This window comes from Nicotiana tomentosiformis, chromosome 4 (assembly GCF_000390325.3).
Source record: "Nicotiana tomentosiformis chromosome 4, ASM39032v3, whole genome shotgun sequence".
Lineage (NCBI taxonomy): Eukaryota > Viridiplantae > Streptophyta > Magnoliopsida > Solanales > Solanaceae > Nicotiana > Nicotiana tomentosiformis.
Window position 1 is genome coordinate 134,436,495 of NC_090815.1, and position 27,044 is coordinate 134,463,538.

At 33.8% G+C, this 27,044-nt stretch overlaps 4 protein-coding genes across 4 annotated transcripts; 2 read left to right on the forward strand and 2 right to left on the reverse strand.

The window, feature by feature from the left end:
* The first annotated feature begins 389 nt into the window (after positions 1–389).
* Positions 390–3,953, forward strand: LOC104111934 (RNA pseudouridine synthase 2, chloroplastic). The gene is made up of 8 exons (XM_009621753.4): positions 390–820; positions 913–1,056; positions 1,631–1,891; positions 2,017–2,219; positions 2,499–2,577; positions 3,156–3,331; positions 3,418–3,520; positions 3,605–3,953. The coding sequence occupies exons 1-8, from the start codon at positions 500–502 to the stop codon at positions 3,611–3,613; spliced, it is 1,296 nt and encodes a 431-aa protein (XP_009620048.1). The 5' UTR covers positions 390–499; the 3' UTR covers positions 3,614–3,953.
* Positions 3,954–4,033: 80 nt separating this feature from the next.
* LOC104111936 (probable prolyl 4-hydroxylase 3) lies at positions 4,034–9,579 on the reverse strand. Its single transcript, XM_009621754.4, has 8 exons — positions 9,195–9,579; positions 8,588–8,678; positions 7,874–7,971; positions 7,487–7,584; positions 6,767–6,896; positions 6,451–6,638; positions 5,757–5,845; positions 4,034–4,375 (listed from the first exon to the last, which is right to left on the reverse strand). The coding sequence occupies exons 1-7, from the start codon at positions 9,389–9,391 to the stop codon at positions 5,772–5,774; spliced, it is 876 nt and encodes a 291-aa protein (XP_009620049.1). The 5' UTR covers positions 9,392–9,579; the 3' UTR covers positions 4,034–4,375; positions 5,757–5,771.
* A 1,613-nt stretch (positions 9,580–11,192) lies between these two features.
* On the reverse strand, positions 11,193–15,684 carry LOC104111937 (uncharacterized). The gene is made up of 3 exons (XM_009621755.4): positions 15,449–15,684; positions 13,685–14,184; positions 11,193–11,419 (listed from the first exon to the last, which is right to left on the reverse strand). The coding sequence occupies exon 2, from the start codon at positions 14,162–14,164 to the stop codon at positions 13,691–13,693; it is 474 nt and encodes a 157-aa protein (XP_009620050.1). The 5' UTR covers positions 14,165–14,184; positions 15,449–15,684; the 3' UTR covers positions 11,193–11,419; positions 13,685–13,690.
* A 3,318-nt stretch (positions 15,685–19,002) lies between these two features.
* On the forward strand, positions 19,003–21,180 carry LOC104111938 (pentatricopeptide repeat-containing protein At1g20300, mitochondrial). The gene has a single exon (XM_009621756.4). It carries the CDS (start codon positions 19,117–19,119, stop codon positions 20,740–20,742), a length of 1,626 nt encoding a protein of 541 aa, XP_009620051.1. The 5' UTR covers positions 19,003–19,116; the 3' UTR covers positions 20,743–21,180.
* Positions 21,181–27,044: the final 5,864 nt, after the last annotated feature.

A 27,044-nucleotide genomic window follows, 5' to 3' on the forward strand; every position in this document is an offset into this window, starting at 1 on the left:
GATATAAGTATCAATTGATAGTTTCACGCCTCAAACCTGTGACTTATAAATCACACGGAGATAACTATAGTCGAGTTTGAAATTCATAATTATTCTAGTAAATGAGGAAGTGATTACGAGACTAGAAATCAAACCCTCACCCACCACGTGGAAAGTCATGTAACAAATCAACTAAACTACTACAATTTCGCGGACAACTTATAATGATACTCCAATTTTTTGCAATATTGAATGTCATATAAGACATGTTCATCCCTATTGCTTAGCTAATACAGCACACACTAGTATAGCAATATACTTCAAGAATTCAAACTTATTTAGCTTTTTGATTTAAAATTTTAATGTAACAATAATTACTACTTTAATATGTTTCATTATCATTAATACTTTACATAAATCAATATCTTAAAGCTATATCTTCGCCGTCATATCTCTAGTTCTGAAAAACTTCCGTTTTTCCCATTAATATACCAAGTAGCAAAAATTGTGGATATTGGCGATGCTGGCACTTAACTCAACATCAATCTTTGTGCACCCACAAAACCCAAAACCCTTTTCTTTTAGTAGGGTTTCAAGCTTCATTATCAGAGCATTTTCCAAATTCCCCGGAGACTCAGATTCCGACGACTCACCGGATGAAATTCAAAGCCGGAAGTCTAATTACTCCGGCGTCAAGCTCGAAGAAACAGTAGATATCAAAACTGGAAAGCTGAGACTTGATTCTTGGGTCAGTTCTCGTATCGACGGTATTAGCAGAGCTCGTGTACAATCCAGCATTCGCTCTGGCCTTGTTTCTGTCAATGGTCGTGTCACTGATAAGGTTCCAGTATAATTTTGTTTACAAGAATAGGGGGTTCGGTTTTTGTGCTCTATTTCTTGTTTTTTTGGGGGTAAAGATTGGATCTTTTGTAGGTTTCACATACGGTAAAAGGTGGGGATAAGGTTAATTGTACAATAGCTGATTTGAAGCCTTTAAGAGCTGAACCAGAGGATATACCATTGGATATAGTGTATGAAGATGATCATGTGCTTGTTGTTAACAAGCCTGCTCACATGGTAATTTCTACTGTCATTGAAGTTTCTTTTTCGGTTCTTGTAATGCATTTTTCTTTGATAGAACATTCACTTGCCCATTTAGTATGCTCAGACAAAAACAACAACACCTCAATCCCCAATCTAGTTGGAACCGGCAATATGAATCACTCACTGACCATATTGCTAAGATCATTTTCATATTGCTCCAGTTTAGCTCATCTCGGATCAATATTATAAAATTTAGCATGCACAGGCAGATACATAATTCAAAGACTGGACAAGAGCGGAATCACTTGCCACAGTTCTGTTTTCTGGTGTCTAGTTTGATAATGCTGATTCTGCTCTACTGGTGTGCTGTTGGATTTGAGTGATTTGAGACTGTTTTATTTTTCTATCCATTTCTACAGCTGCAGTTCATTGATTGTCTAGATACTTCATTGTTAGCCTGGAAAGTAGGAATGTTAGTGTACATAAACTTACTCGTTCTTTCTTTTTTCCTTAGCTCCAGTGGTGATTCAGATAGATTGCTTGAAGTATTATGGATGTTGGAACTGACAGCTTAAGAAAGCTCAATAGAATTTTTGCTTCAATATAGGTAGTCCATCCTGCGCCAGGAAATGTTACTGGAACGCTTGTAAGTGGAATCCTTCATCACTGCAGTCTTCCCACCATTTCATTTCCGGGTGAAGAAGTGCTTTCTGATGTGGAGGATGCTTCTGGTGATGAGTTGAACATGTTTTCTGCCGATCAAAGTCCTAATGGTGTTGACGCTTCTCGTATGTATGAGCCATCTATTCGTCCAGGAATCGTGCATAGGTTAGACAAAGGAACCAGCGGCTTGCTTGTTGTTGCAAAGGTGATTCCTACTTCCAGGCTCTGAAGATGGGTAATTCGTTTAGATATGTCCCTTATCTTTTGAGAAGTTTATGCTGATATTCCTAGACTAATCTTCTTATTTTAAATATCTCTCATGTCCTACAGACTGAGCAATCTCTTGCCAATCTAGCTGAGCAGTTTAAGAAACATACCATAAAAAGAGTCTATGTCAGCATTACTTGTGGGGTACCTACATCAGTTTCAGGACGTATTGATATCCCAATTGGCCGTGATTCAAATAACCGCATACGTATGGTTGCTATTCCTGGATCACATAAAGGTGGAAGAGCCCGTAATGCTGCCAGTAGGTGCTGGAAACTCTTTCATACTTTGTTTTCTTCATCAAGTATCAATTAGTATTTGAATCCAAGTTATACTTACCATTTCCCAAAAATTTATTTGAAGCCAAGTTGCACAGCTATTTAACCCCCCCCCCCCCCCCCCCCAAAAAAAAAAAAACACAACCACCCCGCACACAGTCACCCCAAACACGTATGAACTCTTTGTGCAAAAGGTCTAGTTGCTTCTCTTCAAAATACACGCTGATTTGAGGTGTTTCAGCGAAAAGTAAATCAAGTTATTTTCAGGTATAAAGTAATTGAAAAACTTGCTGGGGGTGGCTCCGCATTGGTTGAATGGAGGTTAGAAACTGGGCGCACTCACCAGGTATAATATTATATGGACTCTTAGTTACTCATGAAAAGTGTCTTTCCTCTGCCCAAAACATCGCCAGTTTCATGCTTTACCAGCCTGATATAGTGCATTTTTTTTCCTATCCATTTTCTTCTTTTATCTCTTTTTATATAGGTGTTTTTTCAACTCCTTGATACCTGCACACTTTAAGATACATATAATTGGCAAGTATGAGGTATTATTGCGTTGTATTTTTTAAAGGGGCATATCTGTAGGTATGATGTACTAAAGCAAACTAAAGGCTATGGAGCATTATCGAAGCAGCCAACTTCTGACTCTACAATGTCACTATGTCTAGTGTGATATTAGTCTCACCTGATATATCCTCAGAAAGATAGAAGCTTTGTAGTTTGAGCTTTGTGCTTGATGTGCATATTCTTTGCATTGTTTAATAAAATAATTTTGTTATGATAATAAAACTTGTAGATGCTGCTCCTTGTAAAAAGTCAGAAAATAATGTGTACATCCTCTGCTTTCAGCATTATTTTCTAGTAGTATTTCTCTATTACAGGATACCCTCCGTTAATCTCAACATCAATTTTATGAAACAGATACGTGCTCATGCAAAGTACCTAGGTATACCTCTTTTGGGTGATGAGGTGTATGGAGGTACTAAGAACATGGCCCTTTCGCTTCTCCAGCCTAAAACACCTCCAAGGTCTCATGGGAATCTTTCACAGTTGATTTCTGGAATTGAAAGACCTTGCCTCCATGCTTTAACCCTTGGGTAAGCTTTGATTAAGTTGCCTCTTTTTAGGAGTACTAACTATAGTGATATGTTTATCATTACTTACACGTGAGTCCGATTTGCAGATTTAGGCATCCATACACAGGCGAGAATATACACTTCACTCGGTTGCCTCCTGCTGATTTTGCTGAGGTTTTAACCGAGCTTCGTGCCATTAGCACTGAGAAGGTAACTCACCTAAATTACTTAAATCCTCATTCCTATTCCAATCTTCATAACTCACACATGTGATATGACTGATCTACTTTTCAGGTCTTATGAGTCTTAACTATTTCTGGTTTAGTAATTTGATAGCATCGCCAGATAAAAGAGCAAATTGTCTTTGGTGTTAATCAACCAAATGTTCTGGCTGCTCAACCACAGTTTTGATAATGTAATATATAGCTTTCATGAGTTTATTCTTTTTCTGGCTATAGCTGGAGAAGAGAGGATTTTGAACCCAGCCTACAGGATCTCTTGCTTAAGGTCATTTCACATGCTGTTCTGTAATTAAATTACTGGATTGTTCATGTCTCGTCACACCAATATTGTTCAAAATTACTGTCTTGTTTTATTGTTTCCAAACTGCTTCGATTATTCCACAAGCAAATTGTTCTCTGCACGTCTTTATACTTTTTGATTACAGTACTTTGTTTACCAAAGTTGGACTCGTAAACCCTAGTGATTTGATGAACTAAGAAAAGACAAAAGAGGTTATGTTTATATTTAAAAAAGAATTGACACTGTAACAAATCAAACAATCTAGAAAAGCTAGCACCGTACAACATATCACATAATTCCAGCTCTAAATCTCCCTTTCTAACACAGTTAGCCGCCAACTATTCTCACCTAACTACCCGTTTACAAGAAACCATAAATAGGCATAATTCTTCAAAACTGGCAAGCCAATGACTCGCGTATATGTAGTATAAGCCTGGCATTATAAACATCTCATCAGAGGCGAACGACCAAGTAAGCCACCATTCTTCAACTTTTAAAGGGTTGTGATCCATTACTGCTTGTACCTCACCTAGAAGAAGCAATCTGAAATGCAAGAAAACATGTCATAACCACAGAGACAACGCATATTCCACGAAGAAAAGTTCCTTTCTGTTATAACACTCTTTGCGAAGTCTAGCAGACGTGACTAAATTTAAGTTGGAAGAACATTGATTACTTCATCAACCATGAATACAATGTCCATTCTGAGTATTAGCAATCAGATCCGTTCAAAGTGACGGATCACCACACCGTAAAATTATCAAATGTATAATAATCAGCATGCATAAAGAGACATCACTAAGAATTATCCCAATAGATGTATCCATCAGGTTCCACAAAATTATTGCTGACGGGCAACGAGTTTATGCTTTTGGAAAAGGAGTAACAAGCTAAAACCTAAAGAGGGATACATAGGATTAACTAATTATGATAGGAGGCTTTTGCTAAACAACCATCTGAGCAATAGAAGGGGCAACATTTTCATCTGGCCATATAATTGAAGAAGCCACTAATTGCACATCGGAATTCCACCTCCGGGTTTCATTAACCAAATCTTTCTAGAAGTAGCCGCTGATGAGATGTGTCAAACAAAGAATGAGATGGTTATTCTTTGAAAATGGTAACCAGCTCAAAATCTTTTGATGCTTCTGCCAAACAGTGAGTTAGATAGCAAGTACAGATTCTTTCACTTCATTCGCTACTCGAATGTTAACTAGCTGCTCAATCTGAAAGGATTGATAACTTTGGCAGCTAAATTTTGCTTACATTTGGACATAGAACAAATTATATTCATCCTAGGAAAGTCATATATTTGGGTAATAGTCGAGATGAGGAGCTGACTCTTTCTAGAAAAAAGCTCCGAATAGACCAACCTCTGAAACTCGAACCTCTTGCCTTCATTTGTTGAAAGTGATGTAACGAGGCTTCCAAGTTAAGGAGAATTAGGGCTAGGATGTTACAATCCAAATCCGGAAGGCCTAACACAGCCAGGATTCATACAAAATCTAAATATTTATTCGCTGAATGCCTAGACAAAGATGGTAGTCATCTAACTACACCGAAACTAGTTAAAGGTCTTTAGCCATGTTTTTTCTCCAGATATTCCTTATGCATAGCACTTGAGATTTGAAGCACTGTGACACTAACATGAGTCCTGAACTGTCTCACAAGCCGATTTCTTTGCTACCTTGGAGGAATTGGCAGAAATCTTAGAGTGTGTGCTAGGAATCACTTATAACAAGTGCTACAGGTTGACGATTAGGACTGTCTTGAACATTAACAACTTGCTCATATGGATAATAATTTTTTCAACATACTCGATATCATGTTCTAATCAACACTTACCATATATCAAGAGAAAGTTTTGGTGGACAGGAGTCTAAAGCTTGATATATGAGAAAAATTTCCAAAAACATGAAGATACCTTTTTGAAAGAGAATTATAGCTTGTATTCACCGACATGCATCCACTTGGTAGACGACCATTTGTTCCCTTTAATCACAGGGCAACCACCTGGAATAAAGTTGTTAAGTTGCGCAGATAAAAGCTGTTAGAAAACCAAAATAAATTACCCTTCAAGGAATAGTTAACTTCCATAATACATTCCATAATCAGTAGACTCCTTTGAGAATTAAAGGAACAAATAAAAAACGCAAAGCACTGACACAAGTTTCTATAGAAACAAATCACAAAATATGATAATCATGAACAAGGAAAATATTAACTGTATACGATAACTTATTCTTCAAGGCCAAAACCTTAGCAACGTGACAAATTGATGTTGGATCTTGATATTCTACAGGAAGCACGATCACTTCAGTATGCAATTTCCAATATGTCCAGCTCTGTTACACAAACTACTACACTGCTGGATAAAATAGTCTCAACAATTATTTTGTTCTCAGGATTAGTACTAACATATTCTACCAAATAACTAGAGAAATGTCCCACACCACTGCCAAGACAAGCAGAAACTGACCCAATTAACTTGTTTGCTACACGTAAACTTGCATCTTTTTCTTATAAGAGTTCTCATGGGGAAGGAAGGAAAGGGAAACATATACATTAAAGAGTTTAAAAGGTGTTAGTAATGGGATATTAAGGAGAAAACAACGTACCATGCAAACTTGACGGATCTAAAGAAGCGTCAGGTCGCATGCTCCAGAAAAGCAAAGCATCACCCATCTTTGGTTTGACGGAGAGGCCCCTTTTGGCACATTCTGACAGCTCGTTCCACCCAGGACTGGAGCTGAAGTTTCCTTTTGCTGCTGGGAAAACAGTCTCACCCCCTTCTTCTACATCTGATCTGCATATGCCCCGAAGAAATAAATAAAACAATCAATCACTGCATATTCAATATGCATACAACTTAGCAAAAATTCAGAACTTCCACCATATCTATTACATAATTATTTGAGGAATTATAAATCTTACAGATACATGAGAAGAGTAGCTATACGTTGACCCCCATTTTTGGTGTTGAATTCATCAAGAAAGTAGTCAAAATGAGGCTCATACTTCTGTCCAACTTCATAGTGTAAAACTTGTAGACCTTCTCCATGTTCTGTAAACAAGATTATCTAATCAGGAAATTCACAAGGGGAGCAAAGTATTATTATGTCCCTAACAAAGGACGGATACACGTCTGCATAGAAGCAATTTTCTTTTCCCTTAAATGAACATTAGTGACTCTAACAAACAAGAATAAAATCACAGATCTCGTGTTATTTTGTGCTTTGAAGAGGAAAACCAAACTAGTAAGATCATATTTCGAAGAGCAAGCAAAAGAACAACCTAAAACTTCTCTAGCAGGACACTATACATTCTAAGTTCTACAATTAATATGAATAAAATGGAACCTTAATATCCTAAATCTCCCTTGAGGTAAGCTTAACTATCTAAACCTTCAAATTAAAGTAATTGAAAATTTTGAAAAACTTAACTGCCAAGGGTAACTACTTATGATGGTTTTAGGTAAATTACTTTTTAAAAGTTTTAAGAATACAACCACTGCGTCTTATAAAAGAACAAAAAAAGCACTTTATCAGGGTATGTTTCCCATATATAATTTTCTAACAAGAACTTATGGATGAGAATGACAACAAAGAGTTCATACACTATGATTTTTGCATGGATATAGTCCAGTCCTCGTACCTACAGGAATGAATGTATAATCTGCTATCCTCTTCTCAATATTTCTGATAACTTTATCTCGTCCCCTCCTCAAAAACATTCCTGAACTTGTACGAACCCTGTTACATAATATTGTTAGAAAATCGATTCAATAGAAAAGGATATTCCCCCATCCATCCTATTTCAAATGACACTATTTAACACAAATTCAAAAATTTTGACTTGTGTACTTTTTAGTAGTGGAAAAAAAGTAAGTAGCTGTTGAAATTTTAATTTGTTAAGAACTGAAGAATATAGTCCTTCGACCAAGCTACAAAAGAAAAATAAATAAAAGAAGAAAAAACTCATAATTTCTCGTTGTGGCTTAACTGGCCAGTTAATGAAAGTAAAGAAGTTAGCAGTACAAACCTGCTATCTTTACTCTGACCGGTCTTGCTATCAACAACTGTTGACTTCACCATGTGAGGTTTAGCTTGATTTATCAAGTATTCACATTCTTCCTTGGACTGTTGAAATGCAAACCACATGGTCAAAATAAAACTTGTCCATTTAACAATGTCTTAGCGAATCGCAAAAGAATGATTCACGTTATAATCAAATAATCTAAGAGCAACTTTGTGAAATATAAATTGAGAAAATAGGCAGAAACACTGCCGAACACATTCCCCCCCCCCCCCCCCCGGTTGTTTTGAGGAAAATAGGAAACATATAGAGGAAAAGAGGCATATGTAGAAGACTGATAAAAATCAATCAATCAAGTAATCAACTTCCTCACAGCCTCCAATTAGTTGGGTCGATTATATGAATACTCTGGAACCATAGTGCTTTATTTATATTCTAAAACAAAATAACTTACCTTTAATGCAAATTAGTGGTTCTAGAAAACTAGAGGCTTTTTACTCTCACCTTACATGAGCATACAAGTCTCCGGTCAAACACCAGAACTAATGTAATGTAACAACAAAACTAAGCCTTAGCCTCACCTATATTGATCTTTGCATCCACTGTGTTCTGCTCGTAGCTAATGATTCAGTAGACAAGAATAAATTAAATGAACAAAATCTAGCCAAAACTAGCTAAGATTATGGTCAATTAAAAAAATGCTAAAACTGAGAGCCTCACCAAGAAATTGTGGTAAACAAAAGCACGGGGCTCCCAAGATAGAATCTCCGTCCATTGATCCCCTCTTTCCCCCAGTCCATCGCCTTCCCCTCTGCAAAATAAATCTCTTTTCAGAAATACACTCCAACAGTAAAAACATACTCCATTTTGTTCATCATATATTTCATGAGTTTAAGTTCTATGCACTAACGGTATTAAAAACATTTACACAATCAGGTAACTTACTAGGTGTTATTACAAGTAAATCTCTTGATAAGCATTAATTGGTAATGTGGTAAAAATGGTAACTAACCCACTATCACATGTTAAATTTCCTTCACATACTTAAATCCTTATTTGAGTTTAATTTCTATGCAATGACAGTGTTAAAAATATTTATATAATCAGGTAACTTATTAGGTAATTATAAGTAAATATCTAGATAAATATTAATTAGTAATATGATAAAAATGGTAACTAATCCACTGTCACAAGTTAAAATTCATTGACATGCAAAAAAAAAACTTTACGGTGCATATAATTTAAATCCTTATGTTGTCTTTATACTTCTGTTTTTTTTCATGGCTAAATCAAAATTGATCGGCAGCAACAGTTAAAAGATACGTACATATCTAAAGAGAGGCGCTTGAACTTGATGTGATCGTGAGCAGAGGACGGCTCATCATCGGAACCAACCGGAAGATTGAAAATGCCGAGAGCGAGAAGCATTAGAAGCACAACTGTAAGCATTAAGAGCATCGAAAGTACTAAAACTACCGTTGATGATCTCTTTCCTTGATGCCGATTTAGCCTCCCCTTTGCCATTGCTTCACCGATACCGTTTCAAAAACCCTAGATTGATTAGTTAATTTAGCACTGCTTAACAAAATTGAAATATTTTGCTACAATCGAAGCTGATTTTCCGGTAATACTTCGTCGGACGGAAACGTAAAAGTCTTATTAAACGGTGAATTGAAAGAGGTATTTGTATTTATACTAATTTTAGATTATGCTGGAGGAAGGTGGGTGGGAAGTGGAGAAAAACTAAAAATAACGGTATACTTGAAATGACATATTAGTCCTTATTGTTGTTTTTCTAAGATTGGGCGGTGTTGGTATTTCGACTTCAAACTTCAAAGGGAGGGAGGAATAGCCCCAGGTTTTCGAAATGGAGCACGCTGAATCTAGTTCTCTTTTCTTTTTGTTTGCTTTATTCTTTCTTGGTCAATGGTCCAAATATATGCTTATGTTATACGAAATTTAACACATTTGTCCTTCGTTAATATTTTAGCTCAATTATGTTCTTACCGTCGCATAGTTGGTCCATATATGCCGAATTACACAGTTGGCCCATATAAGTCTTTTCGAAACGGAATTCACTCAAACTAATTAACTCTTTCTTTAATTGTATTAAAGTGTATTACAAATACTATTTCATTTTTATTATTACTTTTTTTTCTTTACCTTTCTCTTTTCTTTTCTTCTCTTTTTTTTTTCTTTTTCTTTCTCTCTTATCCGATTTCCTCCATTGCTGATATCTTCTCCATTTTCATCACCAATTTCACTTGAAAAAACTCATAAATTCCAATTACTAAGAAAATTCTCCCATAAAGTAATCAAGTTTTAATTTCACTGGCCCTCTAAATAAATAAAATGAAATTATTTCAAAAATTATGGTTTAAAATTTAAAATAATAAAAACATCTCAACCTTTAACAATACTCAAAAGACCAAAATATTTAAATTATTTCCAGAAAGATAATTTAATGATTAAAAGTCTAGAGTTCAAGTTGTAGTGTTATAAATTTGAGTTGTTAGTCTTTTTTCAGACATTTTCTATTAACTATATATGTAAATTAGGGGTGTACGTGGAACGGGTTGATTCGATTTTTTATCAAACCAAACCAATTATATCGGTTTGGATTGTTCGGTTTTGTTGGATTTTCGGATTTTTTGTTACATAAATATTATTTCAAACTTACTTTGTTAAATGTTTTAGAACTAAATATATGTTCAGTAAAAATTAAAAAATTGAAAAACATATGATCTATAAAAATATTCTTATGGGAGAATTTTCTTAGTAATTGAAATTTATGAGTTTTGTCAAGTGAAATTGGTGATGAAAATGGAGAAGACATCAATAATGGAGGAAATCGGATAAGGGAGAAAGAAAAAGGAAAAAAAAAGAGAAGAAAAGAAAAAAGATGAAAGAAAAGAGAAAGGTAAAGAAAAAAAGTATTAATAAAAAGGAAATAGTGTTTGTAATACAATTAACGAAAGAGCTAATTAGTTTGGATGGATTCCGTTTCGAAAAAGGCATATATGAGCCAACTGTGTAACTCTAAAGGCATACCAACTATGTGACGGTAAGAGCATATTTGAGCTAAAGTATTAACGAATGACAAATGTGCTCAATTTCGTATAGTATAAGGGCATATTTGGACCTTTTCCGTTCTTTCTTTCATTATATATATATATATATATATATATTCTGTCGGTTTTATTTTCCTTCTTACAAAACGAGACTGGCTCTTATAGTCTTTGTCAATGAAATAGATGAACATTCCATTTACCAAAGTAGATGTTTGATTAAGGGGTAGTAATTATTGTTAGGATTGTAAAAACTGTGAGACTCTAAGCTTATGAATATTAAACATAAAAGGTCAAATCCCTCCATCCAACCAAGTTACAAAATTCTTCAAGAGTTTCTCATTCAAGGAAAGTAAAAGTACATTGAAGGCGAAAAGAGTAATCAAACTTAATAAGATTACATTGTATTGCATAATCTCCCTCCAGCTTTACTTGCTAATGTTGTTGAACTATCACTGTACAATGTACATACATTGCCTAACACCTGCAATTAGCACAGTCAGATGTCATTCAACAAAGGAGAAAAGAAGCCGAATGGGAGAAAGCATTATATCCGACAGTTAACTTGAATACACCAGGAGTCCAGGATTGTGAAGTAACTCAGCCAACCACTACATATTGATTGTTAAACTAACGCCAAAAAAAGCTATAAACAGTAACAATTTTGCAGTGCCCACCCCACATTTATCAAGGGGCTAAATTTTCATTTGTCAGCAATAACCAATTTTTTACTTATTTGGACCAATTCATATGGATTTGGGGGGGGGGTGACCTTGAATGTTTGACAATGAAAAATTCATTTACTGCACAAGCCATATAACAAGGACAAGTATCTTTCTTCAGGAGAATGATAAAGCAGCAATACGAAGTTCAGGTATCCAGGAAGAGAAAGATTTGAAACTGCGATTAGCAACAAAGTTCAGAAGTGCAATCATACTACTTAGATTATTAAAACGAGAAAAACGAAATGCAAACAGATCACATAATTGAAATTTGGATGAAAGCATTAGTCAGCACCTCAATATAATCTTGACGCCCATGCTTGACATTCCATTCTAGTTCTCCATCTCATGGGCTATGTTTAAATCTAAAGGAAGGAAGTGATTTACTCGAAAAATAAAGCTTTTGTTTTTCGACGACTATCACCCTAATTGACATTTTAGCCTGCTAAATGTACTAATGCATATTGCTATTAAGCTTGATTGCAAAGAAGACATACTTTCATCAGTAGAACATTTCTAACGATAATGACAACAGATCCCAACTTCCAAATTTATGATTTAAAATATGATATGATCATACAGCCAATCCCAACCATCAAGGACAGCTGCAAATTGCCATCACTCAGACAAATCCATCATACTGGAGCAAAATACTGTCACCATCTCTCTACTTCAAAGCCCATCTGTCCTTCCTTTTATTTTCTGTTTCTACTTTTGCTGAATGATTTTTGTAATCACCCATCAATCTTTCAAAAGGGCGCAAATTTATTAGTGTTTTTGGTTATGCATTTATAGACCAATGTAGTGAAGTTCTACTAATTGTAACTTCCTGCAATATCAACTTTATTTTAATGATTGGAGTCCTAATCAACAAAATTTCGATTTGTGTTTTAAGGATTGTGAGCATGAACCCAAGAGTCAACCAATCTAAATCTCCATCTCATGGGCTATGTTTAAATCTAAAGGAAGGAAGTGATTTACTCGAAAAATAAAGCTTTTGTTTTTCGACGACTATCACCCTAATTGACATTTTAGCCTGCTAAATGTACTAATGCATATTGCTATTAAGCTTGATTGCAAAGAAGACATACTTTCATCAGTAGAACATTTCTAACGATAATGACAACAGATCCCAACTTCCAAATTTATGATTTAAAATATGATATGATCATACAGCCAATCCCAACCATCAAGGACAGCTGCAAATTGCCATCACTCAGACAAATCCATCATACTGGAGCAAAATACTGTCACCATCTCTCTACTTCAAAGCCCATCTGTCCTTCCTTTTATTTTCTGTTTCTACTTTTGCTGAATGATTTTTGTAATCACCCATCAATCTTTCAAAAGGGCGCAAATTTATTAGTGTTTTTGGTTATGCATTTATAGACCAATGTAGTGAAGTTCTACTAATTGTAACTTCCTGCAATATCAACTTTATTTTAATGATTGGAGTCCTAATCAACAAAATTTCGATTTGTGTTTTAAGGATTGTGAGCATGAACCCAAGAGTCAACCAATCTACAATCCAACTTGACTTCCCCTGCAGGTCCCACAATCACCCAATCAGTTATAATAACAAACTTACCTCAAAAACCAATGTAATAATACTCAACACTAAAAGGAAAGTGAAGCTAATAGCGTCCACACTGTGGTAATGTAGATAATATGTTGAAAAATTTGCAATTTGATGAGGGTGTTATAGAAAACAAAATCATACTAACTACAGTATCAAGGAGTATTTGAATTGCCACGTTGCTTTTCAATTCAATGTTACAATATTCAACACAAAGGAAAGTGAAGCTAATGTCGTCCACCTATGTTACTCGGACTCTCCAAAAGTGATCCCGTACCCGTGTCGGATCCTCCAAAAATACACTAAATTTGGAGGATCCGACAAGCACCCAACAATATTTTTGAAGAGTCCGAGTAACATAGTCATCCACTATGTGGTAATGTAGATAATATGTTAAAAAGATATGCTATTTGATGAGAGTTTTATAGGGGAAAAAAGGAATCCCACTAACCAGATATCAAGGAGTATTTGAATTGCCACGTTGCTTTTCAATTTCTTGCTTTTGTTTCTCGACAAGCTTATCCAAAGCAGCTTGCACAGCATCATGACCTCCAATAAGCAATCTGGTGATGACTTCTGGATCTCTTTCGAATCGGGCCGCTTCAAACTCCTTTCGAGCATTTTCTCTGAGAACATCCCGCCAAAGAATGCCTTGAGAGTTGGGCCACATGAAGAAGCGGGTGCCGCGGAGGATGTCTCGGTACAGACTTAGAGCCTCGCGGCGAGAACTAGTGAGTCGCTGTCTAGTTAGGAGCTCATTCTCGTCATCATCAAGGCTCTTCTCCTTTTTTACAACGTGTCTATCCAATAGTTCCTCCACAGTATCTGGACCATGGTGCAAGAGGCGATAATGATGCAAGAGCCATCTTGACTCAAAACAGTGATTCATAGAGATTGCTAGTGTTTGGAATTTTTGGACATTAGCAGCCATCTTTCACCTCGGTGACTTGGCTGGTAGGGCCAGATGAGCAAGACTTTAGAGCATGTATATTTTATCAAAATGGCATATATTTCGCAAGATAAAAAGCCAATAGAATAAAGTGAAGTGAAAGAAATCATCTAGGTAAATCTCACTTTTCTTAAGAACGTGACCGACGTCCGTACAGTTGGAACAATCTTGTTTTTCTTAAGAAAAGCTATGAAACACAACAACTACAAGAGAATTAAAGACAGAACCACATATGTCAGATGTATTGCTGAGACAAGCTGCATAATTAGCATTTTTTCTTTTTTGCTACGTTACTAAAGGGCAGCCCGATGCAAACGGACAATCATATGGTGCATCTCTCGTGCTATGCGAGGTAATACGTGATGGAAAAGCTCCAATGGACTCTCAAGACCTATGACCTTAAGTAGCTGTAACCACAATCATATGCTGGCATGAATCTTATAAAATCAACTCCAATCATAGAATCATAAAATAAAAAGGAAATTAACCCTTTCAGTGAAACATAAGAAATAGGATTAAAGAATAGCGAAACCAAGAGAAATCATTTCTCTTTTTTCATTTGGCCATGTAGGGAAAGAGCTCCAGCTGGGAGAATGGAAAAATTACAGAAGAATCTGTGAAATGAGATCCATTTTGCCTGTTCCATTCAGTTTGTTCAAAGTTCAAGATTCAAAAGAGCTAAATGTAGGTTTCGGAGCAATTATAACACCAAACACCACAGAACAGAGAAAATTGGTGGCAAAAAAACAAAAACAAAACTTTAGTCAAACTTTAAAAGAAAAAGAAAATTACAATAGAGTAACGCATAATAAAGCAATTTATTATTCCCTGGCATCTTTTCAAACAGTTGAATTGGTATAATCCAGTTTGGCGTATAGCTGAACAGAAATAAGTGAATAACAAAAAAATGTGTTCGACATCTGTGTTGAACTGAACAATGTATTAGCATAACAAGGTATACAATTATACAAATAAAACTCGACATTTCATAAATTGCCAACACTAGTTTCGTGCTATATCCAAAACAGAAAAATGAGCAACAAAATCTACAGCCTACTGGCTACTTAATCATATTATGAACAATTAGGTTCCAAGATTAAATCAACTCAAAGTTAGCAAATTTAATATTTGCCCTTGCCCTTATTGACAAGGATGTAATTCATTAGAAACTAATTCTAATTAGTTCAAATGAGCGCCTCGTGTTGGACACGTGGCTTAAAATTTAACCCAGCATCGAAATAAGAACAAGTAAGAATTGAGATCTACCTTTAATAGGAACCTGCTACAGTATTGAATAAGGGGGTTTCTACTTGACACCGGAGCTCTGAACTGCGACCGGAAAATTGAACGGAAACCTCAATCTCTCAATCTCCTCCGTTTGAGGTATAGAGAATCTGGTGGTTGAAATGGAGGAATCCTTTTGTCAAACAGAAGGTGCTCGGGATTTTGAGAGTGAGCTTATTGTTTTTTTTTCTTTTTCAAGACAGAGATTTGAGATTAAGAAAAACAAAAAATTAAAGATCAGAAGGGGAAGCCATTGATGGGTCGGGTAAAAGAGTGGGTTTTTATTAGCGCCACGTGTCCATTAAATTTGAAATGTGTGTTTCGACTTTCGTATAGCTTTTCATTATTTAATTATAGATTATACTATACTATTGCTTTAATTTGTGATTACTATAGTTAAATGGTTTGATTTAATTTAACATAAGGTGTGAATAAGTATTTTTTGAAAGAAGACCTTACCAACACCTTAATTATTAAGGCATAAGTATTTCATGTATGGTTGAAAATTGAAATAGTAAGTTAGATGTTAGTTTAATTCCCATTGACTTATCATCTTTCTAATTTCCTAAATTCGCTAAGTGCAAAATATTTTGTAAGAAAATTCTAAACCTGGCTTGATAATATTACCAAACCCAACCCCACCAACTAGGGGTGTACATGAACCGAGTTAGTTCAGTTATTATCAAAACTAAACTAAACCAACTATATCGGTTTGGATTGGTTCGATTTTGTCGGTTTTTTCGGATTTTTTGTTACTTAAATATTATTATCTTACTTTGTTAAATTTTTGATAAGTAAATATATGTTTAGTAAAAATATAAAAAATTGACAAACATATCATCTATTAAAATATTCTTATGGGAGAATTTTCTTAGTAACACATAATAGTTATTTTTTTAGTCGTGTGACGATAATGTTTTGTTGATGTACACTTTCAAGGTTAACCAAATTTAGTAATTAAACATAAAAATCAATATGATACCTAGATAATAACAATCACTTCACATTCGAAAAAGATATAAGAATTTAATAGATCTTAACATATGATATGAATATGGAAGAACAAAGAGATTGACGCATTTCAGTAACACTTGATGAGAAATTGATCATACAACCCATTATTTAAGGTTAATAAATATGGAACACTTCATATATTATTAAATATTATATCCCGCAAAGAGAATCCCAAATATTCCTAGATACTTTTTAAAGAAAATTCAATATAAAATTTTAAGAGTATATAAAAAAAATTATATATTTATATGTCGGTTTGGTTCGGATTTTTTTATTCAATACCAAACCAAACCTAATCAGATTTTTTAATCGATTTGGTTTGATTTTTCGGTTCGATTTGTACACCCCTACCACCAACCACAAAAACTTTGAGAAGTCAAAATAATTGGACAAATCAATCTCTTCACTAAATATTTACATAAGAGATTTCATTAGAGCTTTAAAATATTTACATGTAATTCAATGCGATCCATCAACAAATTCATAACAATAAGAATCATCATGTTTGGACAAACCAAGGACGGGACCAAAAATACCATCGACCCAACGTTTCAGACATTGAACGATGTTTTCATTAATAAACTCGAAGAACCCTTCACATGGAACCTTATCCATTGAGTTATTGTCTTCTTCTTCTTCATGTTTAGGTTTTTGCAACTCCCAATATACTCTAACGCCATTACTAAACCTTGATTCTTTGATCTTCACATAACGTTGTGTTAACAATTTAGATCGTGATAAATTAGGTGGCTGCAAATCCTTCAATGATGTTAGCTTCAATGGTTCATTGCTAGACATCTTTCTTCGTAAAAGATAATCAAAATTCCTTTATCAAACAATTGATGCAATGTAAATTTAAGAGGATTAAAACTCAAATGCATATTTTATAAACAATAACTAGCAAACCTAAGTGATCTCATAATTGGATATGCCCCCAAAGCCTACTTAATCATCTACATGGATTGGGACGATCTTGAAGTATTCCAACTTTAGTAGGCTTAAGATAAACTTTGAAAGGCATTGTACGTACAGTCAAAATATTTCCTAGTTTGACAATTATTGGGAAGTTTTTTTAAATAAATTTTTCACAAAACTTAAAAGGGCTTTGTGAAAATTTTCATTTTTCTTTTGGAAAAGCACCTCAATCCACTTTTCAAGAAACTTTCAAACTCCTTAGAGTGGGTTCTATTCCTATTCACTTTTTGATATTTTTTGAAGATAGATAAAATTCCCACCTCTCAAATTTCTTGTATCCTTAATCCTTTCATATTTTCTCGTTATCGAAATTGGAACTTTCCTTAATTGAATAGAACTCGGAATCAATTTTTTTTTTTTAAAACAGCAGTTAGTGCAAAGTACGAAAGTCAAATATCTACTTCTTCTATTGAGTTTGAACACAAATACTTCAAGTTTTTTTTACATAAACTTTATATATTTGAATATTATAAAATATGAATATCAATTATTTATTTATTTTGTCTTTCAACGGGTGTCTCATATCCTCATTGGGGCCCGACTCTGGATTGGCGCCGTTAAGTCCCACATTTGGGGTGAAGCGCTCCATATAGGCTCGAACCTAAGACATCTGGTTAAAGATGAAGAAATACTTACCACTCTACTACAATTTTTGTCGATATGAATACCAATTATAAGCTACAATAATTAATAATCAAAATATTAGAAATATATTTGAACATATAGCGATCAAAGAAATATCTCATTTGACTTCCTTACCAGTGATTAGGGCTTCATAAAAATCCAAAAAATCGAACCAAATCGAAAACCAAACCAAACCGACAAAAAAAAATGATACTTTTTGGTTTGGTTTGGTTTTAGTTTTGAATTTTAAAAACCGATCAAATTTGGTTTGGTTTTGGTTTTAATAAAAAATAACCGAAAAAACACGAACCAAACCGACTATAGAAGTAGCTATTTCAAATTTATTATTACACCTATATATATATATGTATATTTTTGTACAAAGTTTCTAAACTTTACATATTAATCGTTTTCACTTTTAGTATAGTTCTTTGCCTTTACATTCTAGTTTGATTGATAGTTTTCTTTTGATAAATATAAGAATCTATTTTATGTTAAAAATAATCTATTTTTAATTGAGTCCTTAAATTATTCATCACTATTTGATTCAATTATCATCAATATATCTTTTAAATGATAGATTTCTCAAAGGACAATTGATTTGATAGTTTACATTGAAAATGTAGTCGCTGAAATATGTGTTTGGTAGTGTATGTCTCTATATTTAAGAAAAAAATTAATAAAAAACCGAAAAACCGACATAAATCGAATCGATAAAAAATTGACTTAATTAATTTAATTTGGTTCTAATATTTGAAAAATTAACTTACTTGGTTTGATTTTTTTTTAGGGAAAAATCGAACCATAAACACTCCTACTAGCTATAATTTCACATAAAAATGAGGCTAATTAAGAAAAGGTATATATAATATTAAATCGTACACGATATTGCATTTGATTAATTTAAAATAAACTTAGGGTTACAAAAAGCAACAATAAGAAAAAAAGAGAGAAAAAAAAAGACCCATAAAAAGAGGTTAATAACAGTAAGCACCAAATCATTGTGCACAGCTGAATCCATCAGCAAAGTGGAAGCTATGGCGGTCACAAAATCCATGTTACGTTTGAATATCTCTCGCAATTTCCTCAGTCCATTCTCTTCTCAGAGCAAATTCAAACCTTACACCTCTGCTTCAACCTCAGAGCTCGCCGCCGCCGACATCGACGTCGACGGCGGCGCCATCGAAAACGGCGAACCCACTTGTCCAACTGAGCTATTATCAACAGAAGAAGCTGAAATAGCTGAAAAGATTCATTCTTTAATCAAAGACCATCACCGCAAAAACCCTGCACCCACCCCCACCTTAAACCCTAACGTCACGTTCCCTACTCTCTCCTTCGACTTTTCTACAACCTTCGATAACCGCCCCATTTCTCCGCGGGTCGTAAACCGGGTCATTGAAAAATGCGGGTCGGTTCGCCACGGCATCCCATTTTCACAGGCTCTAGCTTTCTTCAACTGGGCTGCAGCTCGTGACGCGCGTGGATATTTCCTAAACCCTGAGCCTTACAACGAAATGATCGACCTTTCCGGCAAGGTACGCCAATTTGATGTTGCTTGGCATTTGATAGATTTAATGAAACTGAAAAATCTGAAAATTCCTATTGAAACTTTTTCGATTTTGATTCGTCGTTATGTTCGGGCCGGGCTTGCTTCTGAAGCTGTTCATACATTTAATCGAATGGAGGATTATGATTGTAAGCCCGATAGGAATGCGTTTTCTATTGTTATAGGGATATTGTGCAAGAAAAGAAGGGCGTTAGAAGCACAATCTTTTTTTGATAGTTTGAAGGATAAATTTGAGACTGATGTTGTTTTGTACACTAGCTTGGTTCATGGTTGGTGTCGGGCGGGCAATATATCCGAGGCAGAGAGGGTTTTTCGCGAAATGAAGGAGGCAGGGGTGCAGCCTAATGTGTATACTTATAGTATTGTGATTGATGCATTGTGTAGGGGCGGGCAAATTACTCGAGCCTACGATGTTTTCTCAGAGATGATTGATTCGGGTTGTCAACCTAATGCGATTACATTTAATAACCTTATGCGCGTCCATGTGAAGGCAGGGAGGACGGAGAAGGTGCTCCAGGTTTATAATCAGATGAAGAGGCTATCGTGTTCCCCTGATGTTATCACGTATAATTTCTTGATTGATGCTCATTGTAAGGATGAGAATCGTGATGAAGCTCTTAAGGTGGTTAACGTTATGGTTAAGAAAGGGTGTGAAGCAAATGCTTCTACATTTAACCCTATTTTTAGGTGCATTGCTAAGGCTCGTGATGTGAATGCTGCTCATCGATTGTATGCAAAGATGAAGGAGTTGAAGTGTATGCCTAATACAGTGACGTACAATATATTGATGAAGATGTTTGCTGACTCGAAATCTACTGACATGGTTATCAAGCTTTGGAAGGAAATGGATGAGAATGAAGTGGAGCCTAATGTGAACACTTTCAAGATTCTGATTTCTATGTATTGTGGGATGGGACATTGGAATAATGCTTACAAATATTTTAAAGAGATGATCGAGGACAAGTGCTTGAGACCAAGTGAGTCGGTTTATGACATGGTTCTAAAACAACTAAGGAAGTCGGGGCAACTAAGGAAGCACGAAGAATTGGTGGAGAAGATGGTTGATAGGGGATTCGCTACTCGTGCTGTGTGAAAGGCCGCCAAGTTTAGATAGCTTATGAAGTACAGCTGGACTGTGGAATCTTAGGAGCGCTGACTGCTGATGTTATATTGGGCCATAGTTGGCAATTCAAAGGTTGGAGGAGTAGTCTTATCGATGTTGCATTTGAAACTTCATACCTTGCACTTATTGGCTACTACCGCTGGAACATTTTGCTCTTAGTGGTGAGTTCATTTCCTTTAGGAAGTGAAAGAAAGATCTCTCTTTTTCTGAATGATAAATTAAAGAGAAATATTATGCCTTTGTTGATTTTCGATAACCAGAGTAAAGGTATTAGGGAGTATTTGATCTTGTAGTAAAGGCTCCAACTCATATCAGAAAGTTTTTCTTTCAAAATTTGGAGTACATTGTACAAGAATTTTGATTTATTTTCTATATAAACATGTCCAAGTGTGACCATATGTTTTGATACCCTGTCTCTAAACAAAGTCTTGTCATATTGTCATGCTTGAATGAGCTTGTTCAGTTATTTTCATATAGATGAGTAAAACGGGTAAGAAGATCCAGAATCGATATATTGCAAATACAGTTTTATCAGGAAGGACGATTAATGTTATGTCTTAACTAGGATTTTGCAAATAAATTAAGATAATGGTAAAAGAAAAGTCTATGTATTAATAAGGACCAATATCTCATGTTTATTTCATATTCAATTGCTGCCATATCATTACAACCAGATAAAATGATTTGTTGCTCATGTTTATTTCATATACAATTGCTACTAATTTGCTTATTCAGAAACCATACTAATAAATGGTAAGTAATATATGTTGTAACATATTAAATTATACTGATAGTGTAAATAATCTTTACACATTCAGTGTATATAACTTAAATCCGACGTTTTTACGGGCTTTTGCCGTGGTCATCGATCCAGATTGCCGCGGCAACGAGTTAAAGGACTACAGCCTCTGTAATAAGGGTTAGCTGGAGTTCTTGTTTTTTCAGCCCCAAGTTCCATGGATGGTGGAAACTTTATAAATTTCTTGTTGTTTGAAACCTCTGCAGCGGTTGAAAACGCAACAAGTGCAATGAAGAAAAGAACAAGAATAACATTGTTTTTGTTTCCTCTTGTCGTAGCCATTTTTTCTTTGTGATGTTGTTTAATTTGTGTTACTAGGAGAATATATAGAAAGCTCTAATGAATATTAACCTTTCAATTCCATTAAATATAGTATGTAAATTGCCTAAAGGTAGTACGAAGTTTGAGGAAATCCGTAGAAATTTTGGTTAGAGATTATTTGTTTTTCCTGGTCTCAAAATTACCAGCGGATAAAATTTAAAGGTCACGCTCGAAAATTCTAAGATAGGAAACAACCTTATCTCTACTAGATAGGACTAAGGTGTGCGTACACATTACCCTTTCCAGACTTCAATATATGGAAGTATACCGAATATGTTGTTTTGGGTGGAGGAAATGATCTTATACGACCAGTTACAAATTAAATAAGAAAAATGATCTACAATATATATATATGTTTTTTTAACTGATCTCATTACAATTAATTTTTAAAGAATTCTTATCCGTGTGAGTTTTCACATAAAAAAAAAAGGGAAAATATTTTTGAAAGAAAGATTAGCTTGTAACGAAAGACGCTAAATCAAGAATCAACATCTCGTGTTAATCTTGTCTATAATTGATACTTGATACTTCAATGTTACATTTCGATAAGGTGATTTATCACAAATAAATAAAAATAATAAACTCACAAATAAAAAACATTAAGAATCCATTATTGTAACGCTTCTTTCTCATGGCTAGAACCTGAGACCGGAGATTTAGGGGCCACTGCCCGGGGTGCCGCCCGAATTACCACCACGGCAGCGAGTTAAAGGACTGCAACCTCTGGTATAAGGGTTAGCCGGAATCGCCGGTCCGGTCCCAACATTAAAAGGTGGCGGGAATTTTATATATTTGGCATTAGCATTACTAACAAAGCATGAAAATGCAACAAGTGAAATGAAGCAAATTAGAACAACAACGTTAATTTTTGTGTTTTCTCTTGCCATTGTCATTTCTTTGTGTGATGGTATGTTAAGGTTTTATGTCATATAAATAGTCAAATTAAATGAATATGTAACTGACCATCTTTAAGGTAGTAAAAAGATTGAGAAAATCGTAATAAATCTTGGATACACCCAAAGGAAATAAAATCTGGACTAAAATCATGGAACGGAAAAGTAATTAATTACAGCCTTACAGGAAACTTTTGAGGTAAATTTAATACTGATCCCCTGCAATCTTTTTTTTTCTTCAAAATCATTCTATTACACCATGCATAAAATGGAACTGTTATTTGGGCTCTAAATTAAATAATCCGTTTCTAGTGTAATTGTGATGACAAATAGCCTATTTGGCCGAGCTTTAAAAATTAGCTTATTTTGAGAAGTGCATTTTTATCAAAAGTGCTTTTGTCAAAAGTATTTTTGGTGAGAAGCAATATGTATTTGGCGAATTAATTTAAAAATCACTTATGAGCAGCAATTAGTATTTGGTCAAGCTTTAAAAAAGTATTTTTAAGAGCCCATTTGGCTTAGAGCATGTTTGGTCAAGCTTTAGGAGGCCAAAAGTACTTTTTTTCTTCCAAAAAAGTATTATTTTTAAGCAGAAGTAGAAGCAGAAAATTAAGTTATTCAAGACAAAACTATCATCACTTTAAAATTTATACTTTTCAAATTATCCCTTACTAATTTAAGTTTGTTTTTTCATATTTATTTCTGGTTTTTATCATTCTTTTAAATTTAAAGATATCATATACATGAATCATATTGCAACTTTCCAAATTCTTTATTGACTTTTCTTGTTTTTAATTTTTTTTTTTTTTGGTGTAATGTCTTGTAGCTTTTTAAATTATCTTCTTCTTTTTTCACACTAAAGCAAATTATCTACATCCTTCTTTGGATTATCAATTCTCTTCCTACAAATAATCATTTATAATTTCTTCTGTTATAGGCTATTAGTTCTCGAAATGCAAAACAAGTCTTCTCCTAATATGGAGGCGTTGTGTGACAGAAGCAGAGATGAAATTGCTGAAAAATATTACGGCAAAGGGCCAAATATACCCATGTACATTCAAAAATGGTCTAAGAATACCCCTCGTTATACTGTTGGGTCATCTATACACCTCCCGTCATATTTTGGAGCAAATATACCCTTATTTTGGATGGAGTGCCCCGTGGAAGCACCAAATGAAAACGACTCATTTCTTTTTTTTACCGGATTCGTTTTAAAAAATCCACCACCCGATCCATTTTAAAATTCAGTTTTTTCAGTTTTTTTAAAGCATATATTTTGTAGAAACTGGAATTTTTTTTTGTAAAAACTAAAAATAAATTTTTTTACAAAATATATATTTTAAAGTTTTTTCAGTTTTTTTAAAGTATTATTTTTTTAAAAATTGGTTTTTTTTGTTGTAAAAAATGAAAAACAAAACTCTCCTAAAGCAGTGGACTACATATGCATTAGTTTTAAAAAAAGAAAATATTTTGCAAAATCTTTTTTTTTCTTCAGTTTTTATTTAAAAAAATACTTTAAAAAACAGAAAAATATATATATTGCAAATTCCTTCTTTTTCTTTCAGTTTTTACAATATATATATATATATATATATATATATATATATATATATATTTCATTTTTTTCATTTTTTACAAAAAATATTCTTTTTCCTAGTTTTTACAAAAAATAATACTTTAAAAAAACTAAAAAAAATTAAAAAATATATATTTTGCAAATTCCTTTTTTTTTTTCAGTTTTTACAAAAAACAATTTCCAGTTTCTACAAAATATATGCTTTAAAAAAACTTTAAAAACTGAATTTTAAAACGGGTCGGGTGGTGGATTTTTAAAAACGGATCATATAAAAAAAAGAAATGGGTCGTTTTCATTTGGTGCTGCCACGTGGCACTCCATCCAAAATAAGGGTATATTTGTTCCAAAGTATGACGGGAGGGGTATAGATGACCCAATAGTATAACGAGAGGTATTCTTAGACCATTTTCGAAAGTAAATGGGAATATTTGGCCCTTTGCCGAAAATATTATCATGTGTGAGTGACTTTACTTATTATTTCATGGTGGATTATGAGTATATAGTAATTTGTGGAATAGATTTCTAATTCATACTAAATAATGTTTTTGATTATTCACATCATTGTGTGGCAATAAATAATTATACTAGATAATATTATATGCTTTGGTATAACTATATATGTAAAATTGAGTTAAATATTTATTATGTGTATTTACTATATATTTTATATTTTAATTAAATAAAATAAATAATAATAAATTCTCTTATGATATATATTTAAGTTCATCTTTCTCTTTAAAATATTTATAAGACCTTGGTACTATCCTTTTTGGTAATTTAACACTCAAAAGCACTTTTTACAAAGATTGGCCAAACACAATTTATTTATCAAATATTACAAAAAGTACTTCTTAAATGAATTGGCCAAACACAAACTGTTTTTTTTTCAAAAGTACTTCTGAAAAAAGTACTTTTTAAAATAAGCAAATTTTGGTAGCTTGGCCAAACGGGCTCTTAGCTGATTTAGAGTAGCTCATAAGCATTAGGTGCTGAAAAATATTTTTAAGTGCTGAAACTGATTTAATAATTAAGTAGTTACGTATTTGGATAAAAGTGCTGAAATTAATAATAAGCAACTGAAACTGTTTGATTAAAAAGTGCTGATAAGCTCTTTTTATATTAAAATGACTTAAATGATCTTATAACAATTTACACTACTAAAAACGTCATTTTCTTCAAAATTTTAGATTCTACATAGACTCAAATACAAAAATAACCTATTTATCATGTTATTTTAATTATAATAATGATTAGATAATATCATTTTTTACAAATATAGTTTATGTTATGATAAGTATACAATCATAAATTAGACTGGGTGAAGTATAAATTAACAAAAATTAAGAAAAAAGCTTAAATAATGCACACAGTATTTGTAGAGAAGAAACAAGCAATTAATATGTATTGTTTGTGGTAAATAAAATTAAGACATTCAACTATCATATATATCTTGAGCAATCAGATCACGAATTGCCATCCAAATATTATTATCTCCTTGATTTTCTATATTTTTTTCATTTGCAACGTTGACTCTTGCGGATCTTCCAAGAGTGGCACATATCTCTCATTCTCAGCTTCTTGGAATATATTGTCCACCTTACATTTCTTTCTAATGTAATTGTGAATCGCCATTGTAGTCAATACGATATCTCTTTGAGTGTCAATATGATAAAAAGACATATCTCGCAAAATAGACCACATTGTTTTTCATACCCCAAATGTTCTCTCTACAATGTTTCTGTAAGAAGAATGCAAATAATTGAATATTTCTTTATGTCCATTTGGTGCTCACAATTGTCGTGTCGCACCTCGACGAAATTCTGCAAGGTGGTATCTCACATTATCCCCTTTATATGGAGACATATATCCCTTTATGTGTGAATATCATGCATCAACAAGATAATATTTATCCCAGATGGATGTGAAAAATTCAGTTCGGGTCTACGAAGTGCCTCACCAAATATACGGTTATCATGAGCTGCTCCTTCTCACACAATCCATGCAAATGTAAAACACATATTAAAGTCGACAACAACAAGAATATTTTGAGTAGGATAACCTTTACGCCCAATATATTGTATCTCTTGACCTTGAGCCAATCTTGCTTTCACATGTGTGACATCAAGTGCTCCAATACAATACTAAAAATATATACATGCATAAACTAAATATAAGTTTACACTAGATAATTTTTTGAGTTAAAATGTAAAAATATAATAATGTAATTATTAAGAAATGTCACTTACTTTAAAGAAAAGGAGATACTGTTGATTACATGGCTTGTGATCTCTTGCACCATCATTATAACTTGGATGTGGTTGAATTATGTCTCTTACAAGGTTACCAATAGCCTTTAGATCACTATGAAAATGCTTATGAATTATTTCTCCTGAATGTTGAAAAATCTCTTGTACCAATTGATTTCTGGCACCATGTGCACAAATCATCAAGAACATCCCTAAATCCTCATAGACAGACATCCCAAGCGTGGGTTTAACACCATATTAATCAGTTAGCTCTTTGCTTAAATCAAGAAACAGTGACTTCCTCAATCGAAAATTTTCATAACACTGTAACAACCCGATCGGTCGTTTTGAGTATTACAACTCTATTTTTCCATTTACTGCTCAATTTATGCTTTACATTTGATTTATGACTTGCCGGGTTAGTTGGTTCGGATCCG

Coding starts and splice junctions, on each gene's coding strand:
- LOC104111934 (XM_009621753.4), top strand. CDS start 500: ATGCTGGCACTTAACTCAACATCAATCTTTGTGCACCCACAAAACCCA. Junction 1,892..2,016: donor GCTTGCTTGTTGTTGCAAAG/GTGATTCCTACT, acceptor CATGTCCTACAG/ACTGAGCAATCTCTTGCCAA. Junction 3,332..3,417: donor CTCCATGCTTTAACCCTTGG/GTAAGCTTTGAT, acceptor TCCGATTTGCAG/ATTTAGGCATCCATACACAG.
- LOC104111936 (XM_009621754.4), bottom strand. CDS start 9,391: ATGGCAAAGGGGAGGCTAAATCGGCATCAAGGAAAGAGATCATCAACG. Junction 8,679..9,194: donor AAGCGCCTCTCTTTAGATAT/GTACGTATCTTT, acceptor TTTATTTTGCAG/AGGGGAAGGCGATGGACTGG. Junction 6,897..7,486: donor TTATACATTCATTCCTGTAG/GTACGAGGACTG, acceptor TCTTGTTTACAG/AACATGGAGAAGGTCTACAA.
- LOC104111937 (XM_009621755.4), bottom strand. CDS start 14,164: ATGGCTGCTAATGTCCAAAAATTCCAAACACTAGCAATCTCTATGAAT.
- LOC104111938 (XM_009621756.4), top strand. CDS start 19,117: ATGGCGGTCACAAAATCCATGTTACGTTTGAATATCTCTCGCAATTTC.